The sequence below is a fragment of the Nansenia antarctica genome, assembly GCF_963989245.1.
Source record: "Nansenia antarctica genome assembly, contig: SCAFFOLD_202, whole genome shotgun sequence".
Lineage (NCBI taxonomy): Eukaryota > Metazoa > Chordata > Actinopteri > Argentiniformes > Microstomatidae > Nansenia > Nansenia antarctica.
The window spans coordinates 7,501-25,000 of record NW_027663242.1 but is presented as its reverse complement, the minus strand read 5'-3'; the positions used below and the strand labels follow the sequence as shown (position 1 = coordinate 25,000).

The following is a 17,500-nucleotide window of genomic DNA, read 5'->3' as shown; positions in this document are numbered from 1 at the left end:
CATAACTTCCCGGTTAGGAGAACAATTCCAACGCCCCCGGATAGACGAGAGGACAGGGAATCCAAAACCATTTGAATGGTGTCTCTATCACCCCCAGGGTGGTCTATGTATGACAGTAGACACAGCTTAGCAGCTTAGCTTAGCTTGGCTTAGCTTGCTGCATACTGGTATCTGTATCTTTCTGCTCTTCTATTGTAACAGTCTCCTTTCTGCTCTTCTCTCAGAAAGCTATTGGCCAGCTGCAATTAGTCCAAAATGCAATTAGTCCAAAAAGAGTCCTCAGGAAGGACCACACCAGACAGGAGATACTGGTGGCCTTCTACCGCTGCGCAGTGGAGAGCATCCTCACCTACGGCATCTGCAACTGGTTCTCCAGCTGCACAGCCGCAGAGAGGAATGCGCTACAGAGAGTCGTGAGAACAGCCCAGAAGATCACCGGCGCCCCCCTCCCCTCTCTGGAAGAGCTGTACAACACACGCTGCCTCAGGAAGGCCTCCAAGATCTCCAGAGACCCATCCCACCCTGGGTACGAACACTTTGCTCGGCTGCCCTCGAACAGGCGGTACAGGACCATGTTCACAAGGACAAACAGACTGAAGCTCAGCTTCTACCCCAGGGCCATCCAGGCCCTGAACACAGCAAAGACCTAGGTTCTGGGCCCTGGACAGTCTGGACGGATTGATGGCAGCTGCTGGATTGAAAAATCAGGTGTAGTCTTCTTCTTCGGCGTATGGGTAGTTGTTTTTCCTCTCCACTCCACCAGGCTCGGGGCCGAGGGGCTACCCTTTTACCACCCCGAGACCTGGTTGAGGGGCTCACCCGGGCTATATTTCTGGACACCCCTCCAGAAGCCACGTCATCGTCTCGTCATCTAATACCGACAGACCATGCATCCCGTTGGGTGGGTGGTACACCGGGCAATCCAGGATAATATGGTCTGCGGTTTGGTCCTCTGCGCTACACTCGCACGACGCATTTGGGGCCAAGCCCCATCTGTGCATTGATGAGCGGAAACGCCCGACGCCGGTCCGGAGACGATTGAGCCTCACCCAGGATAGCCTTGGCAAGTCCATCCCGAGGGGCTCAGCGCCGGCGACTGGGATGTGGTCGCGGAGTTTGGAGGTGTTAGTGCTGAGGCACAAATGTGTACATTTCAAGCCTGCAAACTGCGACACTTTAAATGAATGTGCAATAACACTATGTGCAATATGACAACCCTAGGGTACATAAGGTTGCAGAGAAATAGGAAATGTTAGAATAGGTATAGCATAGCATAGAGTACAGCACAGTGTTTTATCTGTACAGTATAGTATAGTATAGTATAGTGGATAGTGTACATAGCCTTTATTTATGTAAACCAGCTCCTTTCCCTTCTTGTCTTTTTAGTTTTTTTTTCTTTCCTAGCACCAGGGGAGCCACCCCTCCCAAATTTCGTTGTTTGGTACCTGTACTATATCAATGACAATAAAAGACCATTAATTCATTCAAAATGCAGCAGCGAGAGTTTTAACCAAAACAAGCAGACGAGCTCATATAACTTAGAAATTCCTTTTTAGCGCTAGCTACTAGCAGCTGTTTGTGTGCAGACGGGGAGGCGAGGGAGGTCGCTGTGGTAATAAAACATGTTTATTGTTAGAAGGTTCCAGTCACACAGTAATAACACAGTAAGAACACAGTAAGAACACAGTAATAACACAGTAATCACACAGTAAGAACACAGTAATAACACAGTAATAACACAGTAATAACACAGTAATAACACAGTAATAATAATAACTTAAGAAGGTGTGTTTGTTTTGCTGCTTCAACCCATTCTGACATTTAGAAAGAAAACAACATGATAAATAAAGACACTACAGAGTGTGTGTGTGTGTGTGTGTGTGTGTGTGTGTGTGTGTGTGTGTGTGTAGTCCCGGGGTCAGAGGTCACTCCAGCTCTCGGAGGCCGCAGGGCATCCTGAACTCCTGGCCGCGCTCATGGATCCACTTGTTAGACACTAACACACACAGACACACACACAGACACACACACACACACACACAGACACACACACCATACACACACACACACACACACAGAGGGAAGCAACACGTCAGTACACACACAGATGTTTGTGCCAAACACACGCAGGTGAAACACACCAGTCCACGAGGAGGAGGAGGAGGAGGAGAGGAGGAGGAAGAGGAGGAGGAGGAAGAGGAGGAGGAGGAGAGGAGGAGGAGAGGAGGAGGAGGAGGAGAGGAGGAGGAGGAGGAGAGGAGGAGGAGGAGGAGGAGAGGAGGAGGAGGAGGAGGAGAGGAGGAGGAGGAAGAGGAGGAGGAGGAGGAGGAAGAGGAGGAGGGGGAGGAGGAGGAGGAGGAGGAGGAGGAGGAGGGGGGGGAGGAGGAGGAGGAGGAGGAGGAAGAGGAGGAGGGGGAGGAGGAGGGGGAGGAGGAGGAGGAGGGGGAGGAGGAGGAGAGGAGGAGGAGGAAGAGGAGGAGGAGGAGGAGGGGAGGAGGAGGAGGAGGAGGAAGAGGAGGAGGAGGAGGAGGAGGGGGAGGAGGAGGAGGAGGAGGAGAGGAGGAGGAGGAAGAGGAGAAGGAAGAGGAGGAGGAGGAGGAGGAGGAGGGGAGGAGGAGGAGGAGGGGGAGGAGGAGGAGAGGAGGAGGAGGAGGAAGAGGAGGAGAGGAGGAGGAGGAGGAGGAGGAGGAAGAGGAGGAGGAAGAGGAGGAGGAGGGGGAGGAGGAAGAAGAGGAGAGGAGGAGGAGGAAGAGGAGGAGGAAGAGGAGGAGGAGAGGAGGAGAGGAGGAGAGGAGAGGGGAGGAGAGGAGAGGGGAGGGGAGGAGAGGAGAGGAGAGGGGAGGAGAGGAGAGGAGAGGAGGAAGAAGAGGAGGAGGAGGGGTAGGAGGTTGACTAGGTAGGGGTAGGTAGGGGTAGGTAGGGGTAGGTAGGTGGTAGGTAGAGGTAGGTAGGGGTAGGTAGGGGTAGGTAGGTGGTAGTTAGAGGTAGGTAGGGGTAGGTAGGGGTAGGTAGGGGTAGGTAGGGGTAGGTAGGGGTAGGTAGGGGTAGGTAGGGGTAGTTAGGGGTAGTTAGGGGTAGGTAGGGGTAGGTAGGTGGTAGGTAGGGGTAGGTAGGGGTAGGTAGGGGTAGGTAGAGGTAGGTAGGGGTAGGTAGGGGTAGGTAGGGGTAGGTAGGGGTAGGTAGGGGTAGGTAGGGGTAGGTAGGGGTAGGTAGAGGTAGGTAGGGGTAGGTAGGGGTAGGTAGGGGTAGGTAGAGGTAGGTAGGGGTAGGTAGGTGGTAGTTAGGGGTAGGTAGGGGTAGGTAGGGGTAGGTAGGGGTAGGTAGGGGTAGGTAGGGGTAGGTAGAGGTAGTTAGGGGTAGGTAGAGGTAGGTAGGGGTAGGTAGAGGTAGGTAGGGGTAGGTAGGTGGTAGGTAGGGGTAGGTAGGTGGTAGGTAGGGGTAGGTAGAGGTAGGTAGGGGTAGGTAGGGGTAGGTAGGGGTAGGTAGGTGGTAGTTAGGGGTAGGTAGAGGTAGGTAGGGGTAGGTAGAGGTAGGTAGGGGTAGGTAGGGGTAGGTAGGTGGTAGGTAGAGGTAGGTAGGGGTAGGTAGGGGTAGGTAGAGGTAGGTAGGGGTAGGTAGGGGTAGGTAGGTGGTAGGTAGGGGTAGGTAGGGGTAGGTAGAGGTAGGTAGGGGTAGGTAGAGGTAGGTAGGGGTAGATAGAGGTAGGTAGGGGTAGGTAGGGGTAGGTAGAGGTAGGTAGGGGTAGGTAGGGGTAGTTAGCGGTAGGTAGGGGTAGGTAGAGGTAGGTAGGGGTAGGTAGGGGTAGGTAGGGGTAGGTAGGGGTAGGTAGGGGTAGGTAGGGGTAGGTAGGGGTAGGTAGGGGTAGGTAGGGGGTAGTTAGGGGTAGGTAGAGGTAGGTAGGGGTAGGTAGAGGTAGGTAGAGGTAGGTAGAGGTAGGTAGGGGTAGGTAGAGGTAGGTAGAGGTAGGTAGGGGTAGGTAGGGGTAGTTAGGGGTAGTTAGGGGTAGGTAGGGGTAGGTAGGTGGTAGGTAGAGGTAGGTAGGGGTAGTTAGGGGTAGTTAGGGGTAGGTAGGGGTAGGTAGGGGTAGGTAGGGGTAGGTAGGGGTAGTTAGGGGTAGGTAGGGGTAGTTAGGGGTAGGTAGGGGTAGGTAGAGGTAGGTAGGGGTAGGTAGGGGTAGTTAGGGGTAGGTAGGGGTAGGTAGGGGTAGGTAGGGGTAGGTAGGGGTAGGTAGGGGTAGGTAGAGGTAGGTAGGGGTAGGTAGGGGTAGGTAGAGGTAGGTAGGGGTAGGTAGGGGTAGGTAGGGGTAGGTAGGGGTAGGTAGGGGTAGGTAGGGGTAGGTAGAGGTAGGTAGGGGTAGGTAGAGGTAGGTAGGGGTAGGTAGGGGTAGGTAGAGGTAGGTAGGGGTAGGTAGAGGTAGGTAGGGGTAGGTAGAGGTAGGTAGAGGTAGGTAGGGGTAGGTAGGGGTAGGTTAGAGGTAGGTAGGGGTAGGTAGGTGGTAGGTAGGGGTAGGTAGGGGTAGGTAGGTGGTAGGTAGGGGTAGGTAGGTGGTAGGTAGGGGTAGGTAGGGGTAGGTAGGTGGTAGGTAGGGGTAGGTAGGGGTAGGTAGGGGTAGTTAGGGGTAGGTAGGTGGTAGGTAGGGGTAGGTAGGGGTAGGTAGGTGGTAGGTAGGGGTAGGTAGGGGTAGGTAGGGGTAGGTAGGTGGTAGGTAGGGGTAGGTAGGGGTAGGTAGAGGTAGGTAGGGGTAGTTAGGGGTAGGTAGGGGTAGGTAGAGGTAGGTAGTGGTAGGTAGTGGTAGGTAGGGGTAGGTAGAGGTAGGTAGGGGTAGGTAGGGGTAGGTAGGGGTAGGTAGGGGTAGGTAGGGGTAGGTAGGGGTAGGTAGGGGTAGTTAGGGGTAGGTAGGGGTAGGTAGTGGTAGGTAGGGGTAGGTAGAGGTAGGTAGGGGTAGGTAGGGGTAGGTAGGGGTAGGTAGGGGTAGGTAGGGGTAGGTAGGTGGTAGGTAGGGGTAGGTAGAGGTAGGTAGGGGTAGGTAGGGGTAGGTAGGGGTAGGTTTGATTGATTGATTGATTGAAAACCTTTATTGTCCCCAATGGGGAAATTTTGTTGTCAAACAGCTCAGTTAGGGCAGAAAACATTCAGTACAGAAAACAGAAAAACATTCAATAAAAAACATAAAACAGTGCAGGCTCAATAAGTAAAAAGTTCCAAAAGTTCCATCTCCAGGTCTCCCCCACCCTGCAGGGCCTGGTTGTAGAGTCGGAGTGCAGCTGGAATAAAGGACTGTCCAAATCTTTTTGTACTTTGACGGGGGAGAACAAATCTGTGGCTGAACTTGCTCCTCATCCCTGCCAGCTCGCAGTACATCGGGTGGGAGGGATTGGCCAGCATGGCCGCCAGTTTTTTCCCCATCCTCTGTTCTGCCACCACCTCTAGGCTGTCCAGCCCGGTCCCCACCACAGAGCTGGCCTTCTTCACCAGTTTGTTTAGCTTCGCAGCATCCCTGGCACAGATGTTTCCACCCCAGCAGGCCACGGCGAAGAACAGAACGCTGGCAACCACCGACTGGTAAAACATTTGCAGCAGCTTGTTGCAGACACCGAAAGACCTCAGCCTTCTCAGGAAAAACAGTCTGCTCTGCCCTTTCCTGAGAAGAGCCTCGGTGTTGTCAGTCCAGTCCAGTTTGTTATTAATTTGTACTCCCAGGTACCTGTAGGAGTCCACCCTCTCGACTTCCACCCCCTTGATGGTGATGGGGGCTGGGGTCCTTCTCTTCCTCCTAAAATCCACCACCAACTCCTTTGTTTTGCTGGTGTTAAGCAAAAGGTAGTTGGTGTCGCACCACTGCACGAAGCTCTCCACCAGGGCCCTGTACTCCTCATCCCTGTCGTCTGTGATGTAACCGACGATAGAGGAGTCATCCGAAAACTTCTGCAGGTGGCACTGGTCGGAGCTAAACTGGAAGTCGGAGGTATAGAGGGTGAAGAGAAAGGGTGACAGAACAGTTCCCTGGGGGGCACCGGTGTTGCACACCACCACCTCAGACTGACAGCCCTGCAGTCTCACATACTGACGCCTGTCTGTGAGGTAGTTGTGGATCCAGGCCGTCAGGGAGTCCTCCACACACATCACTGCTAGTTTGTCAGCCAGCAGTGATGGCTTGATAGTGTTAAATGCACTGGAGAAGTCGAAGAACATGGTCCTCACCATGCTCTGTGGCCTCTCCAGGTGTGTGTAGGCCCTGTGCAGCATGTAAATGATGGCGTCCTCCACCCCCATGCTCTCCTGGTATGCAAACTGCCGGGGGTCCAGGAAGTCCTTCACCTGGGGCTTAAGGTGTTGCAGCACTAGCCTCTCCAGGATCTTCATGACCTGTGGTGTCAGGGCGACAGGTCTGTAGTCGTTTGGGGTGCTGGGCCGTCCCTTCTTTGGCACTGGGACGATGCAAGAGGTCTTCCAGAGCTGTGGCACCCTCCTCAGTCTTAGAGATAGACTGAAGAGATGTTGGAATGTGTCCGCCAGCTCTCCAGCACACACCTTCAGAACCCTGGGGTTGATGTTGTCTGGACCTCTGGACTTGTTCACATTCACCCTGGAAAGCTGCCTTCTCACCTGCTCAGATGTTATAAAGCTGTGAGTACCGGTGTCTCCAGGTGTGAAGCATGCTCCCTGGCTCCTGGTGTTGGTAAGGGGAGGCAGTTGCTGCTGGGGTGCTGCTGGGGTGTCAGGGGGAGTGGGGGCTACTGTTGCCAGGGGTGCGGTACATTGGAGAGGGGAGGAGAGGTTCGGGGGCTGTGGGGGGTGACAGGGGGATGGGGGGGGTGACAGGGTCGGGGGCTGGGTCGGGGGCTGGGTCGGGGGCTGGGTCGGGGGCTGTGACAGGGTCGGTAGGGGTAGGTAGGGGTAGTTAGGGGTAGGTAGGGGTAGGTAGAGGTAGGTAGAGGTAGGTAGGGGTAGGTAGGGGTAGTTAGGGGTAGGTAGGGGTAGGTAGAGGTAGGTAGGGGTAGGTAGGGGTAGGTAGGGGTAGGTAGGTGGTAGGTAGGGGTAGGTAGGGGTAGGTAGGGGTAGGTAGGGGTAGGTAGGTGGTAGGTAGGGGTAGGTAGGGGTAGGTAGGGGTAGGTAGGGGTAGGTAGGGGTAGGTAGGGGTAGGTAGGGGTAGGTAGGGGTAGGTAGGGGTAGGTAGGTGGTAGGTAGGGGTAGGTAGGGGTAGGTAGGGGTAGGTAGGGGTAGGTAGGGGTAGGTAGGGGTAGGTAGGGGTAGTTAGGGGTAGGTAGGGGTAGGTAGGGGTAGGTAGGTGGTAGGTAGGTGGTAGGTAGGGGTAGGTAGAGGTAGGTAGGGGTAGGTAGGGGTAGGTAGGGGTAGGTAGAGGTAGGTAGGGGTAGGTAGGGGTAGGTAGAGGTAGTTAGGGGTAGGTAGGGGTAGGTAGGGGTAGGTAGGGGTAGGTAGAGGTAGGTAGGGGTAGGTAGGGGTAGGTAGGTGGTAGGTAGAGGTAGGTAGAGGTAGGTAGGGGTAGGTAGGGGTAGGTAGGGGTAGGTAGGGGTAGGTAGGGGTAGGTAGAGGTAGGTAGAGGTAGGTAGGGGTAGGTAGGTGGTAGGTAGGGGTAGGTAGAGGTAGGTAGGGGTAGGTAGGGGTAGGTAGGGGTAGGTAGGGGTAGGTAGGGGTAGGTAGAGGTAGGTAGGGGTAGGTAGGGGTAGGTAGAGGTAGGTAGGTGGTAGGTAGGGGTAGTTAGGGGTAGGTAGGTGGTAGGTAGAGGTAGGTAGAGGTAGGTAGGGGTAGGTAGGGGTAGTTAGGGGTAGGTAGGTGGTAGGTAGGGGTAGTTAGGGGTAGGTAGGTGGTAGGTAGAGGTAGGTAGAGGTAGGTAGGGGTAGGTAGGGGTAGTTAGGTGGTAGGTAGGTGGTAGGTAGGGGTAGGTAGGGGTAGTTAGGGGTAGGTAGGTGGTAGGTAGGGGTAGGTAGGGGTAGGTAGAGGTAGGTAGGGGTAGGTAGGGGTAGGTAGAGGTAGGTAGGGGTAGGTAGGGGTAGGTAGGGGTAGGTAGGGGTAGGTAGGGGTAGGTAGGGGTAGGTAGAGGTAGGTAGGGGTAGGTAGGGGTAGGTAGGGGTAGTTAGGGGTAGGTAGGGGTAGGTAGGGGTAGGTAGGGGTAGGTAGGGGTAGGTAGGGGTAGGTAGGGGTAGGTAGGGGTAGGTAGGGGTAGGTAGGGGTAGGTAGGGGTAGGTAGGGGTAGGTAGGGGTAGGTAGGGGTAGGTAGGGGTAGGTAGGGGTAGGTAGGGGTAGGTAGGGGTAGGTAGGGGTAGGTAGAGGTAGGTAGGGGTAGGTAGAGGTAGGTAGAGGTAGGTAGGTGGTAGGTAGGGGTAGGTAGGGGTAGGTAGGGGTAGGTAGGGGTAGGTAGGGGTAGGTAGGGGTAGGTAGGTGGTAGGTAGAGGTAGGTAGGGGTAGGTAGGGGTAGTTAGGGGTAGGTAGGTGGTAGGTAGGGGTAGGTAGGGGGTAGGTAGGGGTAGGTAGGTGGTAGGTAGGAGGTTGACTGACCCCATTTTGACCCCACCAGGACCGGGCAGGCAGCGTGGCGCGTCCTGTAGTCTCCGCTGCCGCTCCGGAACAGATTATACCAGAACACCCCCGTGCCCTACACACACACACACACACACACACACACACACACACACACACACACACCACACCATACACACACACACACCACACCATACACACACACACACACACACACCATACACACACACACACCATACACACACACACACACCATACACCATACACACACACACACCATACACACACACACACACACACACCATACACACACACACACACACACACACACCATACACACACACACACACCATACACACCCACACACACACACACACACACACACCATACACACACACACCATACACACACACACACACACACACCATACACACACACCATACACACACCATACACACACACACACACACCATACACACACACACCACACACACACACACCATACACACACACACACCATACACACACACACACACACCATACACACACACACACACACCATACACACACACACACCATACACACACACACACCATACACACACACACACCATACACACACACACACACCATACACACACACACACACACACACACACACACATGGACACACCATACACACACACACACACACACACCATACACACACACACACACACACCATACACACACACACACACACACACACACACACACACACACACACCACATACACACACACACACACACACACCATACACACACACACCATACACACACACACACACACACACACACACACACACACACACACACACACACACACACACCATAGGCACACGCACAGAGGGGGAGAGAGAGAGAGAGAAAAGTCAAACAGGCCTGAACATATTTAAACCTAAATCATGTGTGTATGGTGTGTAAGTAAGTAGGTAAAGCTTTATTTATATAGCACCTTTCATACAAGAAATGCAGCTCAAAGTGCTTTACAACAGGAATAAGAACATAAAGTGAATATAAAAACATATATAAAAACATATACATGCATAGAATGACTATAAAAGCAGGGGAAAACAGTAAAAAGAAAAGGTAAAGATCTAACTTTCCATATCCCTTTCATCTCCTTACACAGTCTTTCTGTACTTCCCACTGGCTTTCCACCAGCACCACAAACAGTTTTTTGGAAAAGGTCTGTCTCAGTCTCTGTGTACGTCCTCAGTCTCTGTGTACGTTCTCAGTCTCTGTGTACGTTCTCAGTCTCTGTGTACGTTCTCAGTCTCTGTGTACGTTCTCAGTCTCTGTGTACGTTCTCAGACGTTCTCAGTCTCTGTGTACGTTCTCAGTCTCTGTGGACGTTCTCAGTCTCTGTGTATGTTCTCAGTCTCTGTGTACGTTCTCAGTCTCTGTGTACGTTCTCAGTCTCTGTGTACGTTCTCAGTCTCTGTGGACGTTCTCAGTCTCTGTGGACGTTCTCAGTCTCTGTGGACGTTCTCAGTCTCTGTGGACGTTCTCAGTCTCTGTGTACGTTCTCAGTCTCTGTGTACGTTCTCAGTCTCTGTGTACGTTCTCAGTCTCTGTGTACGTTCTCAGTCTCTGTGTACGTTCTCAGTCTCTGCGTACGTTCTCAGTCTCTGTGTACGTTCTCAGTCTATGTGTACGTTCTCAGTCTCTGTGTACATTCTCAGTCTCTGTGTACGTTCTCAGTCTCTGTGTATGTTCTCAGTCTCTGTGTACATTCTCAGTCTCTGTGGACGTCCTCAGTCTCTGTGTACGTTCTCAGTCTCTGTGTACGTTCTCAGTCTCTGTGTACGTTCTCAGTCTCTGTGTATGTTCTCAGTCTCTGTGTACGTTCTCAGTCTCTGTGTACGTTCTCAGTCTCTGTGTACGTTCTCAGTCTCTGCGTACGTTCTCAGTCTCTGTGGACGTTGTCAGTCTCTGTGTCAGGGTTTCCGTTAGAAAAAAATTGTGCCGGTCAACGTGTCCGGGAAGATTTCAATTTACCGGACAAACGTGAGATATTCCGGTCATCATATTCAAATATAATATAGCTGTTTGTCGCGGTGATTAGCTGTTGTGTAGCCTATATATGCCGTTTAATGTCTATTTCTCATCCGATACGATTAGATGCGAGCTATATAATATATATAATATAGGCTTTCATGATTCGCATGCGCGCTATGCCATGTCCAGCGCTGAACGCGCGCCACAATGTCAACAGAGTCGCTGTGGCGGTGCCCTCACTCAAGACACAATCTGGAGCCTTAACTGCTTTCAGTAGCTCAGTCAGTCCCACATACTGATGACATGCGATGCCATTTTTTGCCATGAAATGCAACTTGTAGCTGAGAGTGCAGCTTATTGTTAGCCGTTTCATTAGCCTGCTCACAGTGGCCTGACCGCCGATATGTGCTCACTGCACCGCCTGTGATCAGTGAGACATTCTCATATTCGTTGCTCCTCTCGTGAATCCGTTATTCCTCCCCGATTTTTTGCACGGTGAGCAGAACATTTTCCTTCCCCATCTAAACGCAGCCAGGGGAAAGTTTCTTTCCATTCAACTCGGAACCGTCGAGCCGCCTCCATCTCTTTACAGTCAGACTTCTCCTCAGACTCATTGTAGCTTGGTTTCATGAAGTCATTGTTAAGCTTACTTTGTCTTGCCATGTGTACCTCTTGCTCGCTATGGTGCACTTTGAGCTGCAACGTTTGCAGGTTAAAAGCGCTAGCGCGGCTAGCCTATACAAATACAAGTTATTATTATGGTGGCCCGCTGCGCAGGGTTGCCAGATGGGCCGGGTTATCGCCGAATGGGCTACTGGGTTTAGCGGTAATAGACTGGTTAGGCTGTATTGTCAATCCCATCTGGCAACCCTGCCACCGCTGTTTCGCATTAGGAGTCATCATCAGCGTCAAATCATATCATAATAAAAGAAATATATACCCTATATATTCGTCTTTTTTAAATATAGAAGGAATCAGAATGTGAACTTTAGCGAATTGTATTCAAATTGTGCTTAGAGGGAATTATTTTCACCGGACATTATGACCGAAGAGATTTCAATTTGTCGGACTTCAACACATTTTACCGGACAAAGACCGGTAATTACCGGTTAACGGAAACCCTACTCTGTGTATGTTCTCAGTCTCTGTGTCCGTTCTCAGTCTCTGTGTACGTTCTCAGTCTCTGTGTACATTCTCAGTCTCTGTGGACGTTCTCAGTCTCTGTGGACGTTCTCAGTCTCTGTGTACGTTCTCAGTCTCTGTGTACGTTCTCAGTCTCTGTGTACGTCCTCAGTCTCTGTGTACGTTCTCAGTCTCTGTGTACGTTCTCAGTCTCTGTGTACGTTCTCAGTCCCTGTGTACGTTCTCAGTCTCTGTGTAGGTTCTCAGTCTCTGTGTACGTCCTCAGTCTCTGCGTACATTCTCAGTCTCTGTGTACGTTCTCAGTCTCTGTGTACGTTCCCAGTCTCTGTGTACGTTCTCAGTCTCTGCAAGACCTTGCACCAAAAATCCAACTACTCAGTATCAACATTGCAGTTTCTTTCTTTTGCACACCTCTTTCAACTAGTCAGTCTGTGTACGTGAATATAAGAGCAGGGGGAAACAGTAAAAAGAAAAGGTAAAGAAAATACAATAAGAATTAATTTAAAAAAGGGCATTTAAAGTGCCGTAGCTGGCAAATGAGCAGTAGGCAGGTGCAGATGAGCTAGTTGAAGGCTGTATTGAAGAAGTGCGTTTTTAGCTTTCTTTTAAAAATATGTAGTGAGCTGGCTTCCCTGATCTCTAAAGGTAATGTGTTCCAAAGCTTTGGGGCATAGTTGGCAAAGGCTGCGCTCCCGATCTTCTTCTGACTGTTGCTGGGAACCTCTAATAAACCTGCGATAGATGATCTTAGTGTTCTTGAGGGCACATAATTGGCAAGGGAATTAGCAATGTACTTTGGGCCTCGCCCATTAAGGGCTTTGTATATAAGGAGGAGGACCTTAAAATCAACCCTACATGTTACTGGCAGCCAGTGCAGAGTAGCTAGGACCGGTGTAATGTGTTCTCTCCTCTTGGTTCTAGTTAGAAGTCGAGCTGCAGAGTTTTGAATGAGCTGAAGTCTTGCAGTAGTTTTTTTAGGAAGGCCAGTAAAAAGTGCGTTACAGTAATCGAGCCGGCTTGAGACAAAGGCATGAATCAGTTTTTCAGCATCTTTTTGGTTTATAAGTGGTCTTACTTTAGCAATGTTACTAAGGTGAAAGAATGATGTTTTCGTCACCTTGTTAATATGGGACTTGAAGCTTAGGTCTGAGTCGAAAATAACACCTAGGGCCGGTTTCAGAGACAAGGCTTAAGCCTAGTCCTGGACTAAATCACACTTTCAATGTAAAATCTCCATTGAAGATGTTTTTTAGTCTAGGATTAGGCTTAAGCCTTGTCTGTGAAACCGGCCCCTAGACTTGTAACCTCAGGTTTAATCCATGATGTCAGTTTCCCCAGATTATTAAACAGCATATCTCTCTTTGCTTTAGGGCCGATCAGTAGGACTTCAGTTTTGTCCTCGTTTAGCTACAGGAAGTTATTGCTCATCCATTTATTTATTGCTAGAAGACAGTTCGTAATGGAGTCTATAGCTGAAGTATCATTTGGTTCAGCAGAAATGTACAGTTGCGTGTCATCGGCATAGCTGTGGAAACATACGTTGTGCTCTCTAATGATGTCCCCGAGTGGTAACATGTATAGTGAGAATAGTAGTGGACCGAGGCAGCTCCCTTGTGCGACTCCGAAGTCGCTGTCATATTTCTCAGACACATGATCTCCAAGCTTGACATAGCACTTTCTCCCTGTAATGTATGTTCTGAACCAATTTAACACGCTGCCAGAAAGACCAACTAACTCTTCAAGACGATTGATTAGGATATCATGGTCGATCGTATCGAACGCTGCACTTAGATCTAATAGGACGAGAATTGAGACCTTATTTGCATCAGAGTTTAGTCTGAGATCACTCACTATTTTAGTAAGAGCAGTTTCAGTGCTGTGATATGTTCTAAAACCTGATTGAAATTCCTCCATGACATTATTTTCTTTGAGAAAATGTGTGTGTGTGTGTGTGTGTGTGTGTGTGTGTGTGTGTGTGTGTGTGTGTGTGTGTACCTTCCTAGGCCAGATAACAGCTCCGATGTCAGGAAACACCGTGGCTCCACCCGCGGGGACGTCACTCATCTGTAACACACACACACACACACACACACACACACACAAACACACTAGTGAGATACACACACACACACACACACACACACACACACACTGGTGAGACACACACACACACACACACACACACACACTGGTGAGATACACACACACACACACACACACACTGGTGAGACACACAGACACACACACACCATACACACACACACACACACACACACACACACACACACTAATAATAATAATAATAATAATAATAATAATAATAATAATAACTTTTATTTGTATAGCACCTTTCCTGCAAGCATTGCAGCTCAAAGTGATTTAATCATTATATAATCTTCATTTAATTATTTAGTCATTTAAAGGCAATATTAAAAAGATGGGTTTTTAGTCTTGACTTGAACATATGTGCTGAGGTTGCATCCCTAATGTAAACTGGCCGTGAGACACAATCTGGAGCATAACATGAGAATGCAGCCTCACCAAACCTCTTCTTTTGTACATGTGGTACACAGAGAAAGCCAGCATCTTTCAGATATTCTGGTGCTGTGCCAGTGAGAGCTTTATAAACAAGCAGAAGGATCTTGAAATCTATTCTGAACTTAACAGGAAGCCAGTGTAGAGTCTCTAACATAGGAGTTATATGACCTTGTCTGCTTGTTTCGGTTAAAACTCTCGCTGCTGCATTTTGGACTAATTGCAGCTGGCCAATAGCTTTCTTCTGAAGACCAGAAAGGAGACTGTTACAATAGTCCAAATGTGTAATAACAAAAGCAATGCATTAACACTTCTGCATCAGCTTGCCAGAGAGGATGTCTAACTTTTGCAATATTCCGTAGATGATAAAAAGCTTTTCTAGTGATAGATTTGATGTGAGGCTCAAAGCTTAAGTCAGAATCTATAATCACACCTAAATTCTTAGCTTCATGTTTGCAGTTTGAAAGCACAGTTCCCATCGTATTCGACAATTTGTCTTTTTGTGGTTTGGGTCCAATGACAATAATCTCAGTTTTGTCCTGATTTAGTTGTAGAAAATTGTTGGACATCCAAAGTTTTATATGTCGACAATTCTCCAGCGAGCTGAGTGCATGTGAATTGTACAGCTGAGTATCATCAGCATAACTATGGAAATGTACACCATGTTTTCTGATGATTCCACCTAATTGGATCATGTACAGGGAGAAGAGCAAGGGACCCAGAATAGACCCCTGAGGGACCCCACATGTGATGTCAACATTATCACAAACAGAGTCTCCCAGGACAACAGAGGAATGCCTACCCTACCCTACACACACACACACACACACACACACACACACACACACAGACACACACACCATACACACACACACACACACACACACACACACACAAACACACACCATACACACACTCCCTCACATGCGTGTTACTGGGCTACCTACCTCCCCCAGCCTCCCCTGGTGTTCTACCTCCCCCAGCCTCCCCTGGTGTTCTACCTCCCCCAGCCTCCCCTGGTGTTCTACCTCCCCCAGCCTCCCCTGGTGTTCTACCTCCCCCAGCCTCCCCTGGTGTTCTACCTCCCCCAGCCTCCCCTGACTTAGACCGACTAACTAGACTAGAACACAACAACCAATCAGATCCAGCTCCTCCCCTCAGGGTGCTGCCCCCTGCTGGTCAAGTGGCCATACTTACGTAATTTAAAAAAGTAGCCACACGGTTCCCAGTGCCTAATGTTTTGAAAGCATCTGGCTCCTCTTTCTATGAAGATAAAATATTTGAGAGTGAAAACCATACACACACACTCTCACACACACACACACACACACACGTACTTACGTAGCTGAGGAATGTGGCAAATCTATTTCCATCGACCTGGAGGGTAGGGTCGACAGACCGCTGCAACAGACGTTCATCACTTTAACCGTTACTGAGAAGAGCCACTGTTCAGGGTTCCCCCACTAGGGGGCGCCACACCACTGCACCCACACCACTAGGGGGTGCCACACCACTGCACCCACACCAAGTCGTGGCGGAATGAACCAATCACAATGTACAAACTGCTCATGGTGATTGCTGATTGGTCAAACTGGTTATAGTGTTATTCGGTTGTTAAGTCGTGACGTGTTTCCGGGTCCAAAGTTGGCTGAGGCGCTGTCTTCGAAATGCCGCATTAATAATAATAATTCATTATATTTGTATAGCGCTTTTCCGAGGCTCAAAGACGCTGACAATATGGGGAAAACAGGAAAGTGCTGCTGTGTCCCTTGTTGTATGAATAGATACCAGTCTAAAAAACGATTGAACTGTCATTCTACCGCTCTAGTACACTGGTACGGGGATTTTTTTATTTGGACCCGTAAATTGCTAAATGTCACAAAGTGACGTCAGACTTAACAACCGAATAGGGACTTGTACTTCAAATCAACAATGTCAATAATGCAGATCAGGTCAGGGTTAGGGTCAGGGTTAAGGTTAGGGGTCAGGTCAGGGTCAGGGGTCAGGGTTAGGGTTAAGGTCAGGGGTCAGGGTTAGGGTCAGGGTTAAGGTCAGGGGTCAGGTCAGGGTCAGGGGTCAGGGTTAGGGTCAGGTCAGGGTCAGGGTTAAGGTTATGGGTCAGGTCAGGGTCAGGGTTAGGGTCAGGGTCAGGGTTAAGGTCAGGGGTCAGGTCAGGGTCAGGGGTCAGGGTGTGGAGGCATTATCTTACCCTGGAGAAGTCGTAGTGAGGCTCGTATTGACCTCCGACCCCGTAGTTCGCCACCTGACAGGACAGAGAAGGAAGGTCAGGGGTCAGGGGTCAGGGGTCAGGGTTAGGGCTCCACCAGGACAGAGAAGGAAGGTCAGGGGTCAGGGGTCAGGGGTCAGGGGTCAGGGTTAGGGCTCCACCAGGACAGAGAAGGAAGGTCAGGGGTCAGGGTTAGGGCTCCACCAGGACAGAGAAGGAAGGTCAGGGGTCAGGGGTCAGGGGTCAGGGTTAGGGCTCCACCAGGACAGAGAAGGAAGGTCAGGGGTCAGGGTTAGGGCTCCACCAGGACAGAGAAGGAAGGTCAGGGGTCAGGGTTAGGGCTCCACCAGGACAGAGAAGGAAGGTCAGGGGTCAGGGTTAGGGCTCCACCAGGACAGAGAAGGAAGGTCAGGGGTCAGGGTCAGGGCTCCACCAGGACAGAGAAGGAAGGTCAGGGGTCAGGGTTAGGGCTCCACCAGGACAGAGAAGGAAGGTCAGGGGTCAGGGTTAGGGCTCCACCAGGACAGAGAAGGAAGGTCAGGGGTCAGGGTTAGGGCTCCACCAGGACAGAGAAGGAAGGTCAGGGGTCAGGGTTAGGGCTCCACCAGGACAGAGAAGGAAGGTCAGGGGTCAGGGTCAGGGCTCCACCAGGACAGAGAAGGAAGGTCAGGGGTCAGGGTTAGGGCTCCACCAGGACAGAGAAGGAAGGTCAGGGGTCAGGGTTAGGGCTCCACCAGGACAGAGAAGGAAGGTCAGGGGTCAGGGTTAGGGCTCCACCAGGACAGAGAAGGAAGGTCAGGGGTCAGGGTTAGGGCTCCACCAGGACAGAGAAGGAAGGTCAGGGGTCAGGGTTAGGGCTCCACCAGGACAGAGAAGGAAGGTCAGGGGTCAGGGTTAGGGCTCCACCAGGACAGAGAAGGAAGGTCAGGGGTCAGGGGTCAGGGTTAGGGCTCCACCAGGACAGAGAAGGAAGGTCAGGGGTCAGGGTTAGGGCTCCACCAGGACAGAGAAGGAAGGTCAGGGGTCAGGGTTAGGGCTCCACCAGGACAGAGAAGGA

The 17,500-nt window shown here is 50.9% G+C and overlaps 1 protein-coding gene across 1 annotated transcript in view; it reads right to left on the bottom strand.

The window, feature by feature from the left end:
* Positions 1–1,871: 1,871 nt before the first annotated feature.
* p4ha2 (procollagen-proline, 2-oxoglutarate 4-dioxygenase (proline 4-hydroxylase), alpha polypeptide 2) overlaps positions 1,872–17,500 on the bottom strand; it is a gene marked incomplete at its 5' end in the record, with an annotated part of 21,824 nt that continues 6,195 nt past the window's right edge. The window contains 6 exon segments of the mRNA XM_080550903.1: positions 1,872–1,996; positions 8,518–8,614; positions 13,677–13,745; positions 15,414–15,479; positions 15,558–15,617; positions 16,426–16,479. Of these exon segments, the coding sequence (XP_080407029.1) occupies positions 1,926–1,996; positions 8,518–8,614; positions 13,677–13,745; positions 15,414–15,479; positions 15,558–15,617; positions 16,426–16,479 (417 nt within the window).